The sequence below is a fragment of the Strongyloides ratti genome, scaffold srae_chrx_scaffold0000002 (genome assembly GCF_001040885.1).
Source record: "Strongyloides ratti genome assembly S_ratti_ED321, scaffold srae_chrx_scaffold0000002".
NCBI lineage: Eukaryota > Metazoa > Nematoda > Chromadorea > Rhabditida > Strongyloididae > Strongyloides > Strongyloides ratti.
The window spans coordinates 2,233,951-2,250,992 of record NW_020171510.1 but is presented as its reverse complement, the minus strand read 5'-3'; the positions used below and the strand labels follow the sequence as shown (position 1 = coordinate 2,250,992).

Genomic DNA, 17,042 nt, shown 5'->3' with positions numbered 1-17,042 from the left:
TACTGATAAAAACCTTTGCATATAAAATTTATCAAAAATCAGTATAAAAACATTGTGTTCAAAAAGATATTTATTTTCCTTTTTTTTCTAGTTACAAAAAATTAATTTTGACTTAAGTATTGTAGTTTTATCATAAATTTTTTTGTTCTTTTCTACTTTTTATTTATATATTTTTATTATTAATCTAATATACACTTTAAAATTAGTTTATCTAATTATTAAAATAAATATTTAAACGTAAATCTTTGAATTATTTTTTTACATGTCTTACAATGTTCATAGTCTAATGTAAATTACCAAAATGTCATTTCAATAGGCGTTTTACCGTTAAATGTAGACAAAAATATTAAAATTATTAAAATTATTTGCATTATTTAATTATATTTATAATATGTTAAAAGAATAATTAATATAATTTTTTTATAGTTATATGATTTTATACAAAATATTAATTCAATATTATAATTTTCAAAAAAACACAAAGGATAAAATTAGTTGGTTATTCAATTTGTTAAAATATTTGTTTTTTCAATTAATCTAATTATTTTTATTAAACTGAGAAAATAAATATCAATATTTTTTAAAATTTGACTTTTAATCTTTAGGTTAACATAATATAAATTCTTTTTTATTTTTACAAATTAAGATAAAAATTAAATAAAATTGTTTTTTGTACCTTTAAATATTAAATTTGCAAAAATTTTTTGGAAAAAAAGTATGAAAGATTTATTTGAAAATATAAATAAATGTTTTTTTTTAATTATAAACTTTTTTAGTTATTTTTTAAATATAAAAAATTTAAATATTTAAATAATAGAATGTTTGTTTATAAAAATATTTCTTCAAAAATTTTTCACACATTTTTGTTTAAGAAAATTAAAATGTTACAAAAATGAAATAATATTTTTTATAAAATTTAAATTCTTAAATAGATTTAATTTTGTTACAATTTTAATTATTAGAGTCAATAAATTAAAGTTGAGCTATTATTATATAACTTAAGTCAAAATAATTATAGAACAAAATAAATAAAATAAAACTACTTAATATAATCACACTATATTACTATATGTCTTAAATTTTTTGTTGAACCATTTTATAGCAATAATAATCTAATAAAAGCAATAGTTGTAACTATTATGATAAAAGAATGTTTTTTAAATAGTTTGAAATATAATTATAAAAAAATTAATTGTTTATTTCTATATTTATTTGTTACACAAAAATAAATTATTGTATGAATAGTATTTATTAATAAAATTGCAAATACTATACTTTGAATGTTTACATTTCAAAAAATTTATGCAATTAAATTTTTATTTTGAAGTTAGAATATAATTAATGTTATTTAAATAATGACTTTTATACTTCTAATTGTTTTTTTTTAATCAATTAAAATGATAATAAATATGTCTGACATACATTGTTATAAAAATTTAAGAATAAAATTGAATTATGATACAATATGGTTCTATGCAAAAATAACTTCAAGTAAATAATTAGCAATAATACTTTTGCTTTTAACATATAATTTTATCCATGTATATCGTAAATTTTAAATAGTTGTAAATTAATGCACAAGAATAAAGTTTTTTAATGTAAAATAAATATATATTGGATATAAAATTTTTTTATTGCAACTAGAAAAAATATAAATATTCTATTTGAAATGTTTTTTTAATCAAGTAAATATTTTAACTTTTAGTTGAATCTGATTACTTATATTACTTTTTTATCAGTTTTTTTAATTTATGATATATAGTTGATCTCATGATATCATTAAATAAAGGTATATAAATATTTATGATAAAATAAAAAGTGAAATTTACTAAAAAGTGTATGAGCAAAATGACAAATAATTTATTGTATAAAATTTCTAGTTATTATTAATATTTATTATTTGATAATATTTGAAATAATTTGCAATAGTTATATATCATATTTTAATGTTTATATACCATGAAAACATTTATGTTCATTCAATTTAACTTTTATGTATCTGTAGAACAATTGTAAATTTATTTTAAAAAGTTTAAATCAATGAAAAAGTTATCTTATGAACTTTAAGTTATTCATTAAATTAAATTTAATAAGTATTTCAATGAATTTGTTATGGGTGATACATAATTTTTTAAATAAAGAGATTTTTAAAAGTAGAGTATATTACACAACATAGATTAAAACTGATCATTATAAATATTTTTAGTTTTTTTATAATCTATATGAGCATATCTATATAACAATTAATAAAAAAAAATCTATAAAATTGCATAAAAATAATATTAAGTAAAAGATTTAAAAAAAAATTTTCTTAAAAAAATTAAATTATGCTCAATATAGAAATTTGTTAAACAAAAATCAAAGTAACAAATAATTGCAAATTTTATAATAATATAAATAATATATTTAAATGTATTTATTGTAAATATTGACAAGCTAACAAGCCATTTTAAAAATTAATTTTGATCTGTTTTTGAAAACAATATTCAAAATGATTAATTATTAATAAACTAAAATTTAAACTAATAAAATTAAAAACAATCATTTTTTTCTTACGGTTATTTAAAAATATAAAAAAAATTTATTAAAAAAATGTAATTAAGTGTATATAAATTTTTTTAATTGCATAAATAAATTCTTAAATAGTCAGTAATTAAATATTTTTTTAAACAATAAACATTTTTTTATTTTTTTTAAGTATTTAATAATTTTTAGTATATGTTTATATATTAACTATCTATCATATTAAATATAATTTTATGATATTTAATAATTTAGTTACAATTTAATATTTTAAAATAAATTCTATTTTTCAAAATTCAAAAGAATTAAAAATTTTCAACTTTATTAAGAAAATTTATGTATTTGAATCTAGTGTTATCAGTTACCATGATTTATAAAAATTTTTAAATAAAACTATAAAAATATAAATATAAATGTATTAAAAAAACTTTTTTTTAAAAATTTACAAAAATAATCTTTTGCAGCATAAATTTCTAAATTTAAGAAAAAAGTAATTAAACATTCTATTAAAAACTACAAAAAATGTGCATACATATTAAGATATTTTTTGTATTTCAATAATTTGAATTCACTACATTTTTTTTTCTAACAATATCCTAAATAATAACTTTCAAAATATGATTTTTTACTTTTTTATATAAGTATATTGGTAAAAAATTAAATCAAATTTAAAAAGTATAAAAAAAATATTAAAAAATTGTAAGTGTATGTATTTTTAAAGATTTTTAAAAAAACAAAAACGAAGAAATTGGATGATGGTTCTAAAGACCTGCTTATTGATAAGTTAAGTTGTACTTTCAATTAAGAAAAAAATTTATATTATTTTGAGAGTTTGCATAATTATTCATTGAATAATTATCCTTGTCCTTCTAAAACAATATGTTACATGTAACAAATATTAATATTTTAGTAATTTAAAAATTATTTATTATAAAATTAAATTAAATTTATTTTAAAATTCAATAGTTTCCCTACTGTATAGCATTATATTTTAACAAATAATTTGAATTAGAGGTAATTTTTTCATCTGTTACCATAAAATAAAAATTACCATTGACAGTATTTTACATTTTTTGACATAAAAAGTTTAATTTTAACAAATTTCGTAATTTATTGCTTTTATATTTCTAATGCTACTTTACTTGTTACAAAAAAAAATGAACGTTTAGTTGATTGAAACAACTAAACCAGGATGAAATAAAAACTATGAAGTTAAAGATTTTTTATAAAATGTTTAATTAATAAGAAAGATTTTGTTATAATATATATATAATCTTTTACCTATTTATATTTATACATAATAACAACATGTTTCTTGATCTAATTACAAAACAAATTTTCAAATTAAACTTTTTAACTTCAAGAAATAAAAATCGATTTTTATAATGTACATTATTTATAGATAAAGTAGAACTAAATCAAGGTATTTTGTTGGTCTTCAATTCTAACATTAGTCAACTTTTATTTAAATGTACAAATTCTACTAATTATTTTATTTAACTCACTCTTTAATTTATTTATAGGGCATTTTTATAATTTATTCAAAAGAATAAAAAAAATTTAATTTAATTAGAATATTTAACTAAACGTTTACGCATTGTTTTTGTTATTTATAATTGCAAATATCTGTGATAAATATGTTGCTACAATCTATAAAAAAAAAACAATTTAAAAAAATTTATTATTTGGCCTAGAAAAAAAATTACTAAAATATTATCATTATTATTTTTTAACCACTACCGGGTGCGGCTGTAGGAGCAGCTGTAGAACTAGTTGTAGCAGCAGTCGTAGCAGCAGTTGTAGCAGCAGATGTAGCAGCAGTTGTAGCAGCAGTTGTTGTGACTTCTGTTGTAGTTTCTGCGTGAGCTGTAGTTTGTGAAGCTAAAATTGAAGATAATCTTTGTTCACGTTCAATTCTAAACTTTTCTAAACGTTCTCTTTCTCTTTGAAGAAAAACTAATCTTCTTTCTTTTGCTGCTTTATTTCTTTCTTGTAAATAAAGTTTTTGTTTTCGTAAACGTTCTGCTCTTTTTTGTTGTTGTTTTCGTTGCCTTAAACGTCTTTGTCGTTGTGCTTCTCTTAATCTTTGTAGTAATCTATTTCTACGTTGTTGTAATTGTCTTTTTTGTCTTGTAAAAACGTCATAATTAGAATCATCTTTAAAACTTTTTTCATTTTTTATAAAAACTGGTAAATCATTTTCTTTCATTAAATTATAATTAGTTAATTGATTAGATTCAAAATTTTTTAAATCTTGACATAAGACATTATCAAAAAAAGATAAAATAATAAATAAAGCAAAATTATTAAAATAAAACATTATTATTATAATTGTTTTTATGATAAAATTTTAAATTAACGGTATTTATAGTATTTTTACAAGTTGAAATATTAATTGTTTTTATTTGAAAAAAAATTAATAAAGATTATTTAAATATTTTTTTTCTTTTTTTAAAATTTAATATTTTAAATATTGTGTTCCTTTAAATTGAATGTTAAAGGTTATTACTATATTATAAATATTTTATTATTTTGTATTTTAAAAAAAATTAATGTAAACAGTTTATAAAAATTTTTGATAAACACATTTAGCAAAGTTTACTTTATGACTTCAAGTATGATATTATTCTAAAAACATTTACAAAATTTAATTTAAATTATTTTTTTTCAGCTGTTTATAAATTTTTGCAAAAAAAAAAATTATTTTTTACAAAAATGGATAATCAATGTGTTATAAATTTTAAAAAGTATATTCATATTGCAAGAAATGATCATATTTGAAGGATATATAACATAGATTTATAGTATAGAAGTAATTTCTTATTTTTACAATTTCAATATAATTTTAGTTTAATTGTAAGAATTATTAATAGTTTTTATAGATTTATATTACTATACAAGTAATTTAGTATTCAATCGTAGTCATGATTTAGATTACATTACTAAATTAATTATATTAAAACCACGATAGAATTAATATTATTTAATTGTAACTTGCTACTATGTTTCAATTAAGAGTTTTCTAATAAAATAATATACTGTAGGAGTATATCTTTTTTATAAAAAAATAAGTCCAGTAATAATTCATGTCATTATTAAACCCTAAAGTTAGAAAATCTAATATATAAAAAATAAGAAAATTCTTATTTCGACTCTTTAAATAAAAAAAAAAATTTTTTTTTCACTATTTTAGTATTTAATTTTAATTATAAATAGCAATCATTTTATTTTTTTTTTGCATTTTTAAAAAATACAAATTAGAAATAATAGCAAAATAAATAAAGTAAATTGATAATAATTTTTAAAACGATTAATTGTAACGTTTTACAAATTGAATATTTTTACCAAAAAATGATTGAGTAGAGAGAAAATAAAAATGAAATTTAATATTAAGACAACTTAATGTAACAATTAAAATAAAATGAACATTATTTTTATTAATTAATTAATTATAATTATATGACGTAATAGTAATTATAACTATACTTAAAAAAATGCATTTAATCATTTCTGAGATTTTTTATTAAAATAAAAAAATCAGTTTATTTTTTAAGTTTTTAGTGAATTTAAAAGTCCAATTTATATAACAAATACAATTTCGTAAAAAATTTAAAATTTTAATCATTGTTTTCATTTGATTTCTTTTACAAATAAAATATTTTAAATTTATTTTATTTTTTATAAAAAACGTTTATACATAGTACTTTTTTTAGTCTTAAATAAAAATTTATATAATATTATTCAAATTAACATATATTATTTTATATTATGAATTTTTAAACAGAAATAAAATAAAGTAAAAGACAAAAAATTTCATCTTTTTTATTCCTTTATAATTAATTTGATTAAGATAGTTATTATATTTAAATTAGGAATAAATTCCATTTGAAAAAATCAGAAATATAAATTTTTTTAAAATTAAAATATTCATAATAATATTTATCAGTAATTGTTACTTAAGTACTTTTTTTTAATATTTAAATAAAACTTATAAAATCAGTAAAAAGTAAATAACTTCTAAATGATATTTCTCAACAAAATTAATTCTTTTAAGTCTTTAGTAATTTTTATTTTTAATACTCTAAATTTTACGTAATAAATAATATTTTTAATCTTTTGCGATAAGATTCAGATTGAAGATAACAGAAAGGTAGAAGCCGAGTCACTTCAATTACAAATAATTCGTGAATGTTATAAGAAATTTTATAAATTGCATATATGTCGATTTGATTGCCTAATCAAAAAACATAAATATGCATACTTTAGTTTTAGTATTTAATGTACGTCTGTAGCTTTTTCAAAAATGTAAAATCGTTGTTTTAGTATAAAACGTAACATGCATTAGAAACCGTTTTGTAGTAACATTTTTATATATTTTGTATATTCATTTTTATTTAAAATGTATCATGTTGATATATTCTAAAGTGATTGCGTCATTTGAACTAGTATATAATTTTTAGAGTAGTTTAATACAAAAACATTTTTATTTCATGAATATATTTTTTTTTATTATTTTTGTAGAAAAAAATATATAATATACATTTATACAATACTTATATTTTTTTAAGTATCATTGAATTTTTTAACTCATTTTCATTTTTTTTTATTAAATAGTGGATTTAAATAATAAATTTTTTTTAATTACTTTTTGCTACTTCATAAAAATGTATTTATATTATTTTTAAAAACAAAAAAAAACAGTTTATTTTATTAAAAAACCATTTAAAAAAGAAAACAAAACAATTAAATACATACAAAAAAATGATTATTACAAATAATCAGCTTTTTAAATATATTTATTTGTTTAAATATATAAAACGTAAATAAAAACTTTGTATAATTTTATGTTAAAATAAACATTAAAAATTAAATAGTTAATTAAAAATGTTTAATAAATTGATTTATATTTTTGAACAATGAATGTGGTAAAATAGGAATATGATTTACTTCTATAAAATAAAAGTTTTATCTCAATTTTAAATAAATTGACTTTGCACGAATAAAAATCTGTTCAAAAAAATTGTATCATAAATTTTAATAAAATTAAAAATAAAATAACATAAATAAAAAATCAGAAATTGTATTTGGTTTATTAAAAAATTCTTAAGTATCACTCTGACACAAAAATTAATAATTATATATATATTTTTGTTTATCTTTATTCAATAAGTATTTTTCAAGAAATTTGTATACAAGAAAGAAAAAATCCTTAAAAGTTACTTGACTTTTTGTGAATACCATAATTTCATTCTTATCTGTTAATCCAAAAAATTTGTAATCCATTTACCTTCGTAACATACTTCATAATTTCGAGCAAAAATTTTACTTATTTTTAAAGATTAAAAGTTATTATTTTTATTGTATTTTTTGCTCCATATTATAATATCAGAAATTGTTACTTGCTTATTTTTAATTGTTATTGAACTAAAAATTTTTATATAATCTGTAATAAAAAAAATCCTCCCAGAATAAATTAATTTTTCATCCTGAATAATGAATTTTTTCAAATTACTAAAAAAATACTATTAATATAAAATTAAGTCTTACCAATATGTCTTTTATTAATTTTCTATGTTTTTGAAAGGTTTGTTCGAAATTTGTTCAACATTGTTATTTTTTTCAATCGCGTTGTGAATAATTACATTATTGTAATTATGTTCATCAACGTTCGTTATTTTTTCTTCATCAAAAAATGACATGTTAATAATTTTTTGTTAATTGGTATTCTTTTCAAAAAACATTTTTTTATATTGAATTATCATTCCTATAACAAGCTTGAAAATAAAAAAAAAAATTTTTTTTAAATAATTTGAAAAATTACATAAAACATAAAAAGTTTTTTGTTAACATATTCATTATCTTTACCTTTTTCTTCCCATTAAATCAAGTAGAATTTTTTGTTATTGAAACATTTTTTTACACATATGGCTTTTATATAAAAGTTGAAAAACTTTTTTGACTTCTTTTTAACATTTTGGATAGTTATAACTAAGTATACTTAGAATTGTGATAAAGATTTATAAATTCAGAGGTTTCGTTCTTTAAATAATTACTTAAAAAAACCTTAACTACGAAAAAAAATAAGTTTGCTACATAAAGAAAAGCTAAAAATTATTTCTTCTAAAAAAATCACAATATAACACAGTGAATTCACTAACCTCAAAAAAAGTTAAAAACTAGATAATAATGTTAATAATTAAGTGAGGACATACTACATAATAAAACATTGTATTGATATTAACTTTAAAGAATAAATTAAGTAAGATTAAAACATATTTAAATAGTAAAAAATAAAAAAATATATTTTAAGAATTTTTTATTCATTTATAAATCAAATTATTATGAAGTTTTACCATTAAAAAAGACAATGATTTACATTTGATAAAAAACACTTTTTAAAGAAAATACTATTGGTAATTTGATAATGAAAAATTGTAATGTAACATTTCATCTAATTAAGCTTCTAGAAACTAGAAATAAAAATCTAATAAAATTTGAAGATGTAGCTACTGCAAAAATTTCAAAAATTAACCAAAAGATATATACCACGAATATACCAAAGAAGACATAAAAAAAAACTAATAAAAATGTTAACAATTAAGAATAACTAATTTAATCAAGTAAACACATAAAAAATACAGAAACTTAAATTTAATACAATAAATATTAAAATATTGTTAAAAATTAAAAAAAATATATATAAATGTATACATTTTTCTAAACCATTTAAATATACAAAAAAGTTAATGTTTAAAGAATTATTTATTTAAAAGCTAATCCGTGAAATTTTTTCCAACGCCACATTGGCTCAGTGGTAGTAGCGTCGGTCTTGTAAACCGAAGGTCGCTGGTTCAATCCCAGCATGTGGCAATAGGCAAACTATATATTTTGGCAAATTAAAGTATTAATTACTCAGGTAAGTATTTTTTATCAAAAAGACTTTATTTTCTTTTTAAAAAAATTTAAAACTGGTTTTGTTATAAAAAAAACATGTAAAAAAATTTTTTTTTACTTTCTAACTATATTTCATAATTTCTTATAATTTAAAACACTAGTATATTATCATAATTAAAATTATAATTAAAATAAAATTCCAAACTATTTAGTTATTAAATCTATCAAACAAATATAATATTACATATGTGTAAATATGATAAAAAATTAATTTACAATCTTAAAATATGTTTTTAATTATGAATTCAAATATTCAAATTATTTATCAATATTTAAAATATTTTTTTTATGTTTTGTTACTTTTATAAAATAGTTAAATGAATAAGAGTATTATATTTATATGCTAATATAAATATATGATTTTGATAAAATTAATATAAAATTATTCAGTAAAATATTTTATCTCAAGCTCCTGATGGCGCCCATGGTTCTCATCTCTGCCTTGAGATGATGTAGCGGTTTTGGGCTTACCAAGGGGGAATAGATTGAACAGATTTAGTAATTAATAATTTTATTAGATATAACAACAGAAATAAATACAATAATATAAAATAAGAAAATATTTATAATTGATGTTGGACTGGTACTTCTCTCAGCAGATCAGACTAACCTTTTGAACAACAACTGAACTCTTTTCTTATTTCTTCTTCTTTTTATACTTCCTGTATTCGCCTATAATGCCGTCTAATGACTGGCATTACTAGCTATTGTAAAAAAAAGTTGTTAACAATTAAGAAAGTTTACTAATTTTAAAATGTTAAAATCTTTTACTATTATAAATAAGAGTTTGTCAGACATTGTTTAACAAAACATTATGTTTATTTACTAATTAAATTTTAGAAATAAAAAAACTGATGCATTAATACAACATGTTTTATTTAAAATAATTATAATTTATTTTTTTTCAAAAACATAGTTTAAATTTTATTTTAATATTATGTTATTTATCTTTTTTACTTGTTGTGTTTACTGTTAGATGTAGACTATTTAAAAAGTCTATATTGGTTTAATAAAATAATAAAAAAAATAACAAAGAAAACATTTTTTAATATTTGATTTTTTCTTTCTGATTTGATAAGAACATTTAACCTACTTTTTGCAGTATTCTTTTTGAACATTTTACCTTTTACATAAAAATGAAAATTTATTATATCAAATAGTTTGTTTTAGAATTTTAAGATTACATTAAAAAATGTGCTTATTACATGTGTGATCTTTTTTTAAGATAAAATATAAAGATACAATTTATATACAAAATAAATATGCTAAAAATTGTTCCATAAATAAAATTGTCAATATTTGTTTGATGTTATTTTTCTTTTAATTAAAATTCTATCAAAACATTACCATCTAAATAAATGACCATAATAAGCGCAACAATATATTTTTAATAATATCTAACCATACATTTTTTTTAATAGTAAAAAAATTGTTTATAAACATTATTTGAAGAATAAAAATTTTTAGCGATGATTATAAAGAAAATTTATAACATTATTAATTTTAGGTACATGAAATTTGTTAAAAATATATCTAATTATTTTTTAAGTTTGTACAAAAGTTTATATTCATTTAAATTTTTTGATTGATATTTTGTATCTAAAATTAAAAATTTATAATTTATTAAAAAAAATATTTTGTTAAACAGTTTTTTAATAAAAATTTTTACATTGAATATTTTTATATTTCAATAAAATTTTTGACAAAACTTAAGCCAATTTCATATAGTGCTTGAAAATTTAAAATTTTTTAATCTAAATGTTCATATTGTTAAAAAGAAGAAAGTTATCATTGCAAATCATTGTTTAAAAAGAATATCAAAAATAAAAAAAATTGTTACAATTTGTTGTAAATATAAAGTATTTTTTAACAATGTAAAATTTTGTAACATAAAATATTTTTTTATTAATATGCACATTGTCTTATATACTATTGATTAAAAATATGAATAATCAATAATAATTTGATTGAATGCTTTTAATTATTCTATAACGATAGCACTTAGCTTTGAATCTATTTTAAGCTATACTTTCTAGTTAGTATTTTTGCTTAATTTTGTTAAAACCTGATAATATTGTTTAATCTTTAAATAAAAGCATTAAAAACTTTTTTTTTATTATAAAATTTGTTTTGTTTATGAATCATTAAATATTTATATATTGTAATTGGTTAATATTATTTTTTTTAGAAGCTTTAGTAGCTTTAAAATTTTATGATAATATTTTTTAATAATAATAAAAGTTATTAATAAATTAATTTCTAATACATAACTTTAAAAGTAATTTTGAAAAATTTATTTTAACAAAAAAGTAGAAAAATATAGTAAATGCACTCTTTAAAATAAAATATAATAATTTTATTTCTTTATGACTTAATTGATATTATAATTAATTGTTTTGATTAACAATATTTTTAGATATGTATTCAAAAGATAGTTGCTTATAGAAAAATTATTTTTAATTTTATTATAAGTAAGTATAAGTTAAGCTCTTAATTATCTATACAAAATCATATCATTTATCTTCTTTTAATACTATTATCAAAATTATCTTGAACATTATATTTTGTTTTTAAGACTTTTTTTTTAAAGCACTCTAAAAAAAAGTTTCAAAGGTAACAGTCGATATTATTTAAAAACATTTAAACTTGCTTTAAAACATAAAAATAAAAGAATATCAAAAAAGGCAAAGCAAATAAAAATCAACAAACTAAAAATATTTTTTATTAGAGTTTTTAAAAATTTAAATTTGTTATAAACATGGTAGTACAAAAAATAGTATTTAATTGATAAATTACAATTTTGTTTTTACCTTAAAAATTTTAAATTTTTTAAAATGCTTCATTAAATAAAAGAATATTATATTTAAATTACACTTTAATAAGAAAAAAAATTTTTTTTAAATTGCTACAAAAAAAATATTGTTAAAATATTTTTAAATACTGCTCCGTCTTTGTACCATTTTTAACTTCATTCAAATGTTGTAAATAATAAATATTACATTAATTTATGAAAAAAAATAAAAACATATCATAATATCATTAAATAAACCTAAAAATTAATTACATTATAATTACAATTATAAACAATATAGTTTTTTATAAAAATTATTAAAAAAAGAATTTATATTTATGTATCTTAAAACAAAATTTTATAATGTGATTATTAAACTTATTGAATGTAAATTTATTAATTAAATCGATAAATATAGTATTTAAAAAAATGTTTATATTTGTAAATGTTATATGAAAAATTTTATTTTTTACATTGGATATTTAATTTTATATGAATTTTTTTATTCTTCAAAATAAAAATTTAAACAATACATTTTTTTGCTCCATATCAATTTTTATTATGTTTTATCAATGACATTATATAGCTTTGATAAATTTATTTTTGTGTTTTTCCTTATTTTATTTCCATAGATGATCACTTTTCAATTTAATATTTTTCTACATTTTTCAGATTGAATCTTCATGTAGCTCATTCTTAAATTGCTTTAAAACATTTATATGATAAAATAATATTTTTGGCTTTGTTTAAAATTAAAATTAAATGATAAATATATTGTTTTTTGTTACAATTATTTTTTTAATATATATAAAAAATTTTTATATGTAAATATATTAAGTAACAGGTAAAATTATTTTAAAAAAAAGTTTGTTTTATATTTTTTATCAATTAGATCATAGAAATTAAATTTAAGACAAAGAAAGAAAAAAAAATTTATTATCACTTTTTTCTAAGAAAATGTTTTATGATATAATATAAACAATAACATATAATTAAGATACAACTTTGTCATTAAAACTTTAAAAAAATATTTATGTTTATTAGACACTTCTTAATGAATATAAAATAACTAATTTTATGATAGTTAAAAAAGTTTCATTTTATAGTAGAAACTAAGATTTATCTATATTGTAAACTTCTATCATTTCTACCAATTTATATTTAATAATTTATAATCGTTAATAACATTCTTTTATTTAAATTAAAAAAATGTTCATATTTTAGATAAAATGGAAATTATAAAAAAAAAAATTTTTATTTAATGAAAAATTATTAAAAATTATGTTTAAGTTATTTGATTTATTAAAATATCTTATACGCTATCAGGATCACCATAATCTTCAGTCGTCAATTTAACTGTTACTAAACAAATAATTTAAATTATTATTTTTAAAATGTAAAAATAATTTGTATTTTTATATTAATTTAATTACCTGGACCGTTATATGGAGTTGTAGTTTTTTTATTATCATAATCATTCCCTATAAAAAAAATAAAGTGAGTATAAAAAATTCCATTTAAAATTACAGTATTCTTTGTTAGCTTCTTCAGCAAGAAATATTCTTCTTATTCTTGTTAAATCATCATTCTAAAAGTTAATTATATTATTTATTTTTTAATTGCTTACATAATTTGATGAAAATTTATAATTTGAAAGTAATGCCATTGTAGTATTATTTAAGAACAAAAAAATACTAACAAAAATGATAGTAAAAATATAGTAAACCATTTTTACTTTGAGTTCAAGTTATGTTTTTTTTCTGTTTCAACCAAATATTTTATATTCAATTTATGTTAATCTTTGTTTTATTTTAAATAAATATAACAATTTTTTGAATAAATTTTTGAAAAAAATACTAAAGTATCTTTTTAATAATTTCTTTATTTAAATATACTTAATTATACAATTAGATTTTGTCAATAATATAAATTTTTTATTCATAAATTTTAATTAATATTTTAATATTTTATTATACTTTATCATAAGTGTAACTAAATAAAATTATAAAAATTTCATTTTATTATGTTTTTTTATAAAATAGATAGAAAAATGTTTAATTTTATTTAAAATTAAAATTAATTTTAATTTCTTATTTTATAAATTCTTATTTTTGTGTGTTTACATTAATAATGTTAAAAATGTTTTGAATATAATAAAATTATAACTGTGATTCTGAAATGATTCTTTAAAATTATAAAAGATATTTTAAATAAATGAATGATATTAATGACTAAAATATTTAAAAAGTCTATTTTTAAAGCAAGTTTTTTAGGAATTTAAAATAATATCTTATTAACTATTATATCATTTATGCTATTTCTTTCTATATGTGTATACGTCAAGTATCATGTTTTTGGTATTATTTTAAGACAATACATTTACTTATAATTTTTTTTTAGTACAGTAAAACGGAAAAAATAAATATATGTTAAACATAAAATAATCAATTAACAGAGTATTATAAAAATGAATTAACTAAAATAAGATTTTATTAATAATTACGAAGATTTATTAAATTAGTAAACAAACATTTTTACAAATCTTTTTAAAAAAAATATGTTACTTTTTTTCTAATTAATAATGTTTCAATTGCTAAATTTTATTTTTTAAAGTATTTTGGTAAAATTGTTTTATATATTGCTGATTGTAATGCTACTTATATTAAGCATTATCGATAAAAAGTAACTGAATGGATAAATGTAAAAAGATTAGAAAAGAGAAAGCAGTATATTTATTCATGGAAATTAATTACTCAATATAATTTATAAATATTATTTTGTTGTTCGTTTTTATTATTAATAAACATGTAGTTAACTTTAACATATACTTTATTAAACAATACAATGGAAGAAGACTTTCCAATAGAAGAATTAATTTTTTTTAAAGTCAACCTGATCATAACAAAAATCATGGTAACTACAAGTCATTATATAAACAGATAAAAATATGCTATTTTTTGCAATATTTTGTACTATATTTTTCATGCTTATTTTACTTTGATTTTATAAATTTTTTAATAATTGGAAAAATAAGCTTGTTAAGCATACGTATGTAAAGCCTTTTTAAAATGAAAATTTACAACTATTTTTTTTAATGTTTACATATCAAATAATTAAATTTTTAGTTTTTGTAATATTTTTCTAATTGGAACTAATTATAATACATTATTCTTTTTTACTTTTTAAATATTTTATGAATTAAATGTTTAAATTTTTAATGATACTATTTTTATTAAAAAATCTACTTTATAAACATTAAATTACGTCAGTAGTGTTTCTTTACAACTAATGATAATAATTGATTATAATAAATTTTTACACGTTAATAGCATATTTAAATAATACATTTATTTGTAAATTAATAAAAAAATATCAATCAAAGATATATAATATAAAATAATTTATGTTGATTAACATTGATAATGTAATTTTAATAATAATCAAACTATGGAGTATAAATATTTTTATGATTTTTTAAAAAGTTATTACTAATTGTTAAATGTTAATCATAAAGAAAATATAAAAAAATGAAAAATATAAAGTGGTTAAAATATTATAAATTAGCTAAAAATTTTTTTATGATTTTTAATTTATCTAAATACTACAATATTAAAGTAACTAAAATTTTTGTTCATTTTATCCATACAACTTTAATTAATTTTGTAAATGTTTAAATTAAAAAAATTTTTACCAAATATTTATTTTTTATGAAAAATAATCTTTTTCTATTTTATTACAATTATATTAACTATTAATACATTAAATTATATAAAATGATATAAATATAATTAAAATAGTTTTGATAGCAATTAAATTATTTCCATAAATAATATTAAAACTATTTTTATAATATGTCAAATTTAAATTTCAAGATTCATTATGGTTATAAAATAATGTAGATGAAAAATATAATAATTAGTAAACATTTGAATGTAAATATATATGCATTAAGCAATTAAAATGCGATAAAACAATTAAAAAATATATTAATTTTATCATATATTTAAATTAATTTTCTTTACAACATATTTATATTTATAACTTTTGCCAATATATTTTAAAAACGATATTATTATAAAATTTCTTTTATTTTATTCTTCTTTAAAATCATTAAAAAGAAACATCAAATTTTGGAAATTTTAAAAATTTTAATATTGTTAATACAAAATAATTTTAAATATTTAAAAAGTTATTAAAATCTTTGAATTATTAGTTAAATTTTGAGTTATCATGCAGTGACGAAAATTTTTAAAATTAATATTTTAAAATATATTTAATCATTTATAATTTTATAATAAAATGTATTATATGGACCAAACAAATACATTAAAAATTGTTTCAGAAGATTTAATTGTCAATATTTGGTTAATGTATTTTTTTAAATTCATTGTTTTTTTTACTGTTAATAATAAATGAAAATTTATTTCAAATTAATTAAATCTTTTACAAAGTGTTTGTTTAATATAGTATTTATTAGATAGAAATGTTCAAATTTCAAAAACAATTTTTATATTTTTTAATATTTTTTTTTCTAACTAATATTAATAAAAGTTTTGATAATAAACTTATTTATATAAAATAAATTAATTATGAAAAATTATTTTGGGTATTTCAATATAAAATAAACAGTTCTAACATTAAAAAATGCACTCATAACTATAATTTCAATTATTTTTTTAAATGATAAATTTTTTTATAATGATATTGCAGCATAAAGTACAAAAAATAGCAACATTGACATCTGCTACAAAAGTGTTTTCAAGTTATCTTAGCA

The 17,042-nt window shown here is 16.3% G+C and overlaps 2 protein-coding genes across 2 annotated transcripts; both read right to left on the bottom strand.

Moving 5' to 3' along the window:
• Nucleotides 1-4,252: 4,252 nt before the first annotated feature.
• SRAE_X000147100 (Hypothetical protein) lies at nt 4,253-4,732 on the bottom strand (the record flags this gene model as incomplete). The annotated part of the gene is made up of 1 exon (XM_024649351.1): nt 4,253-4,732. The coding sequence occupies one exon, from the start codon at nt 4,730-4,732 to the stop codon at nt 4,253-4,255; it is 480 nt and encodes a 159-aa protein (XP_024498937.1).
• An 8,848-nt stretch (nt 4,733-13,580) lies between these two features.
• Nucleotides 13,581-13,934, bottom strand: SRAE_X000147000 (Hypothetical protein; the record flags this gene model as incomplete). Its single annotated transcript, XM_024649340.1, has 4 exons — nt 13,581-13,630; nt 13,702-13,749; nt 13,796-13,856; nt 13,896-13,934. The coding sequence occupies 4 exons, from the start codon at nt 13,932-13,934 to the stop codon at nt 13,581-13,583; spliced, it is 198 nt and encodes a 65-aa protein (XP_024498936.1).
• Nucleotides 13,935-17,042: the final 3,108 nt, after the last annotated feature.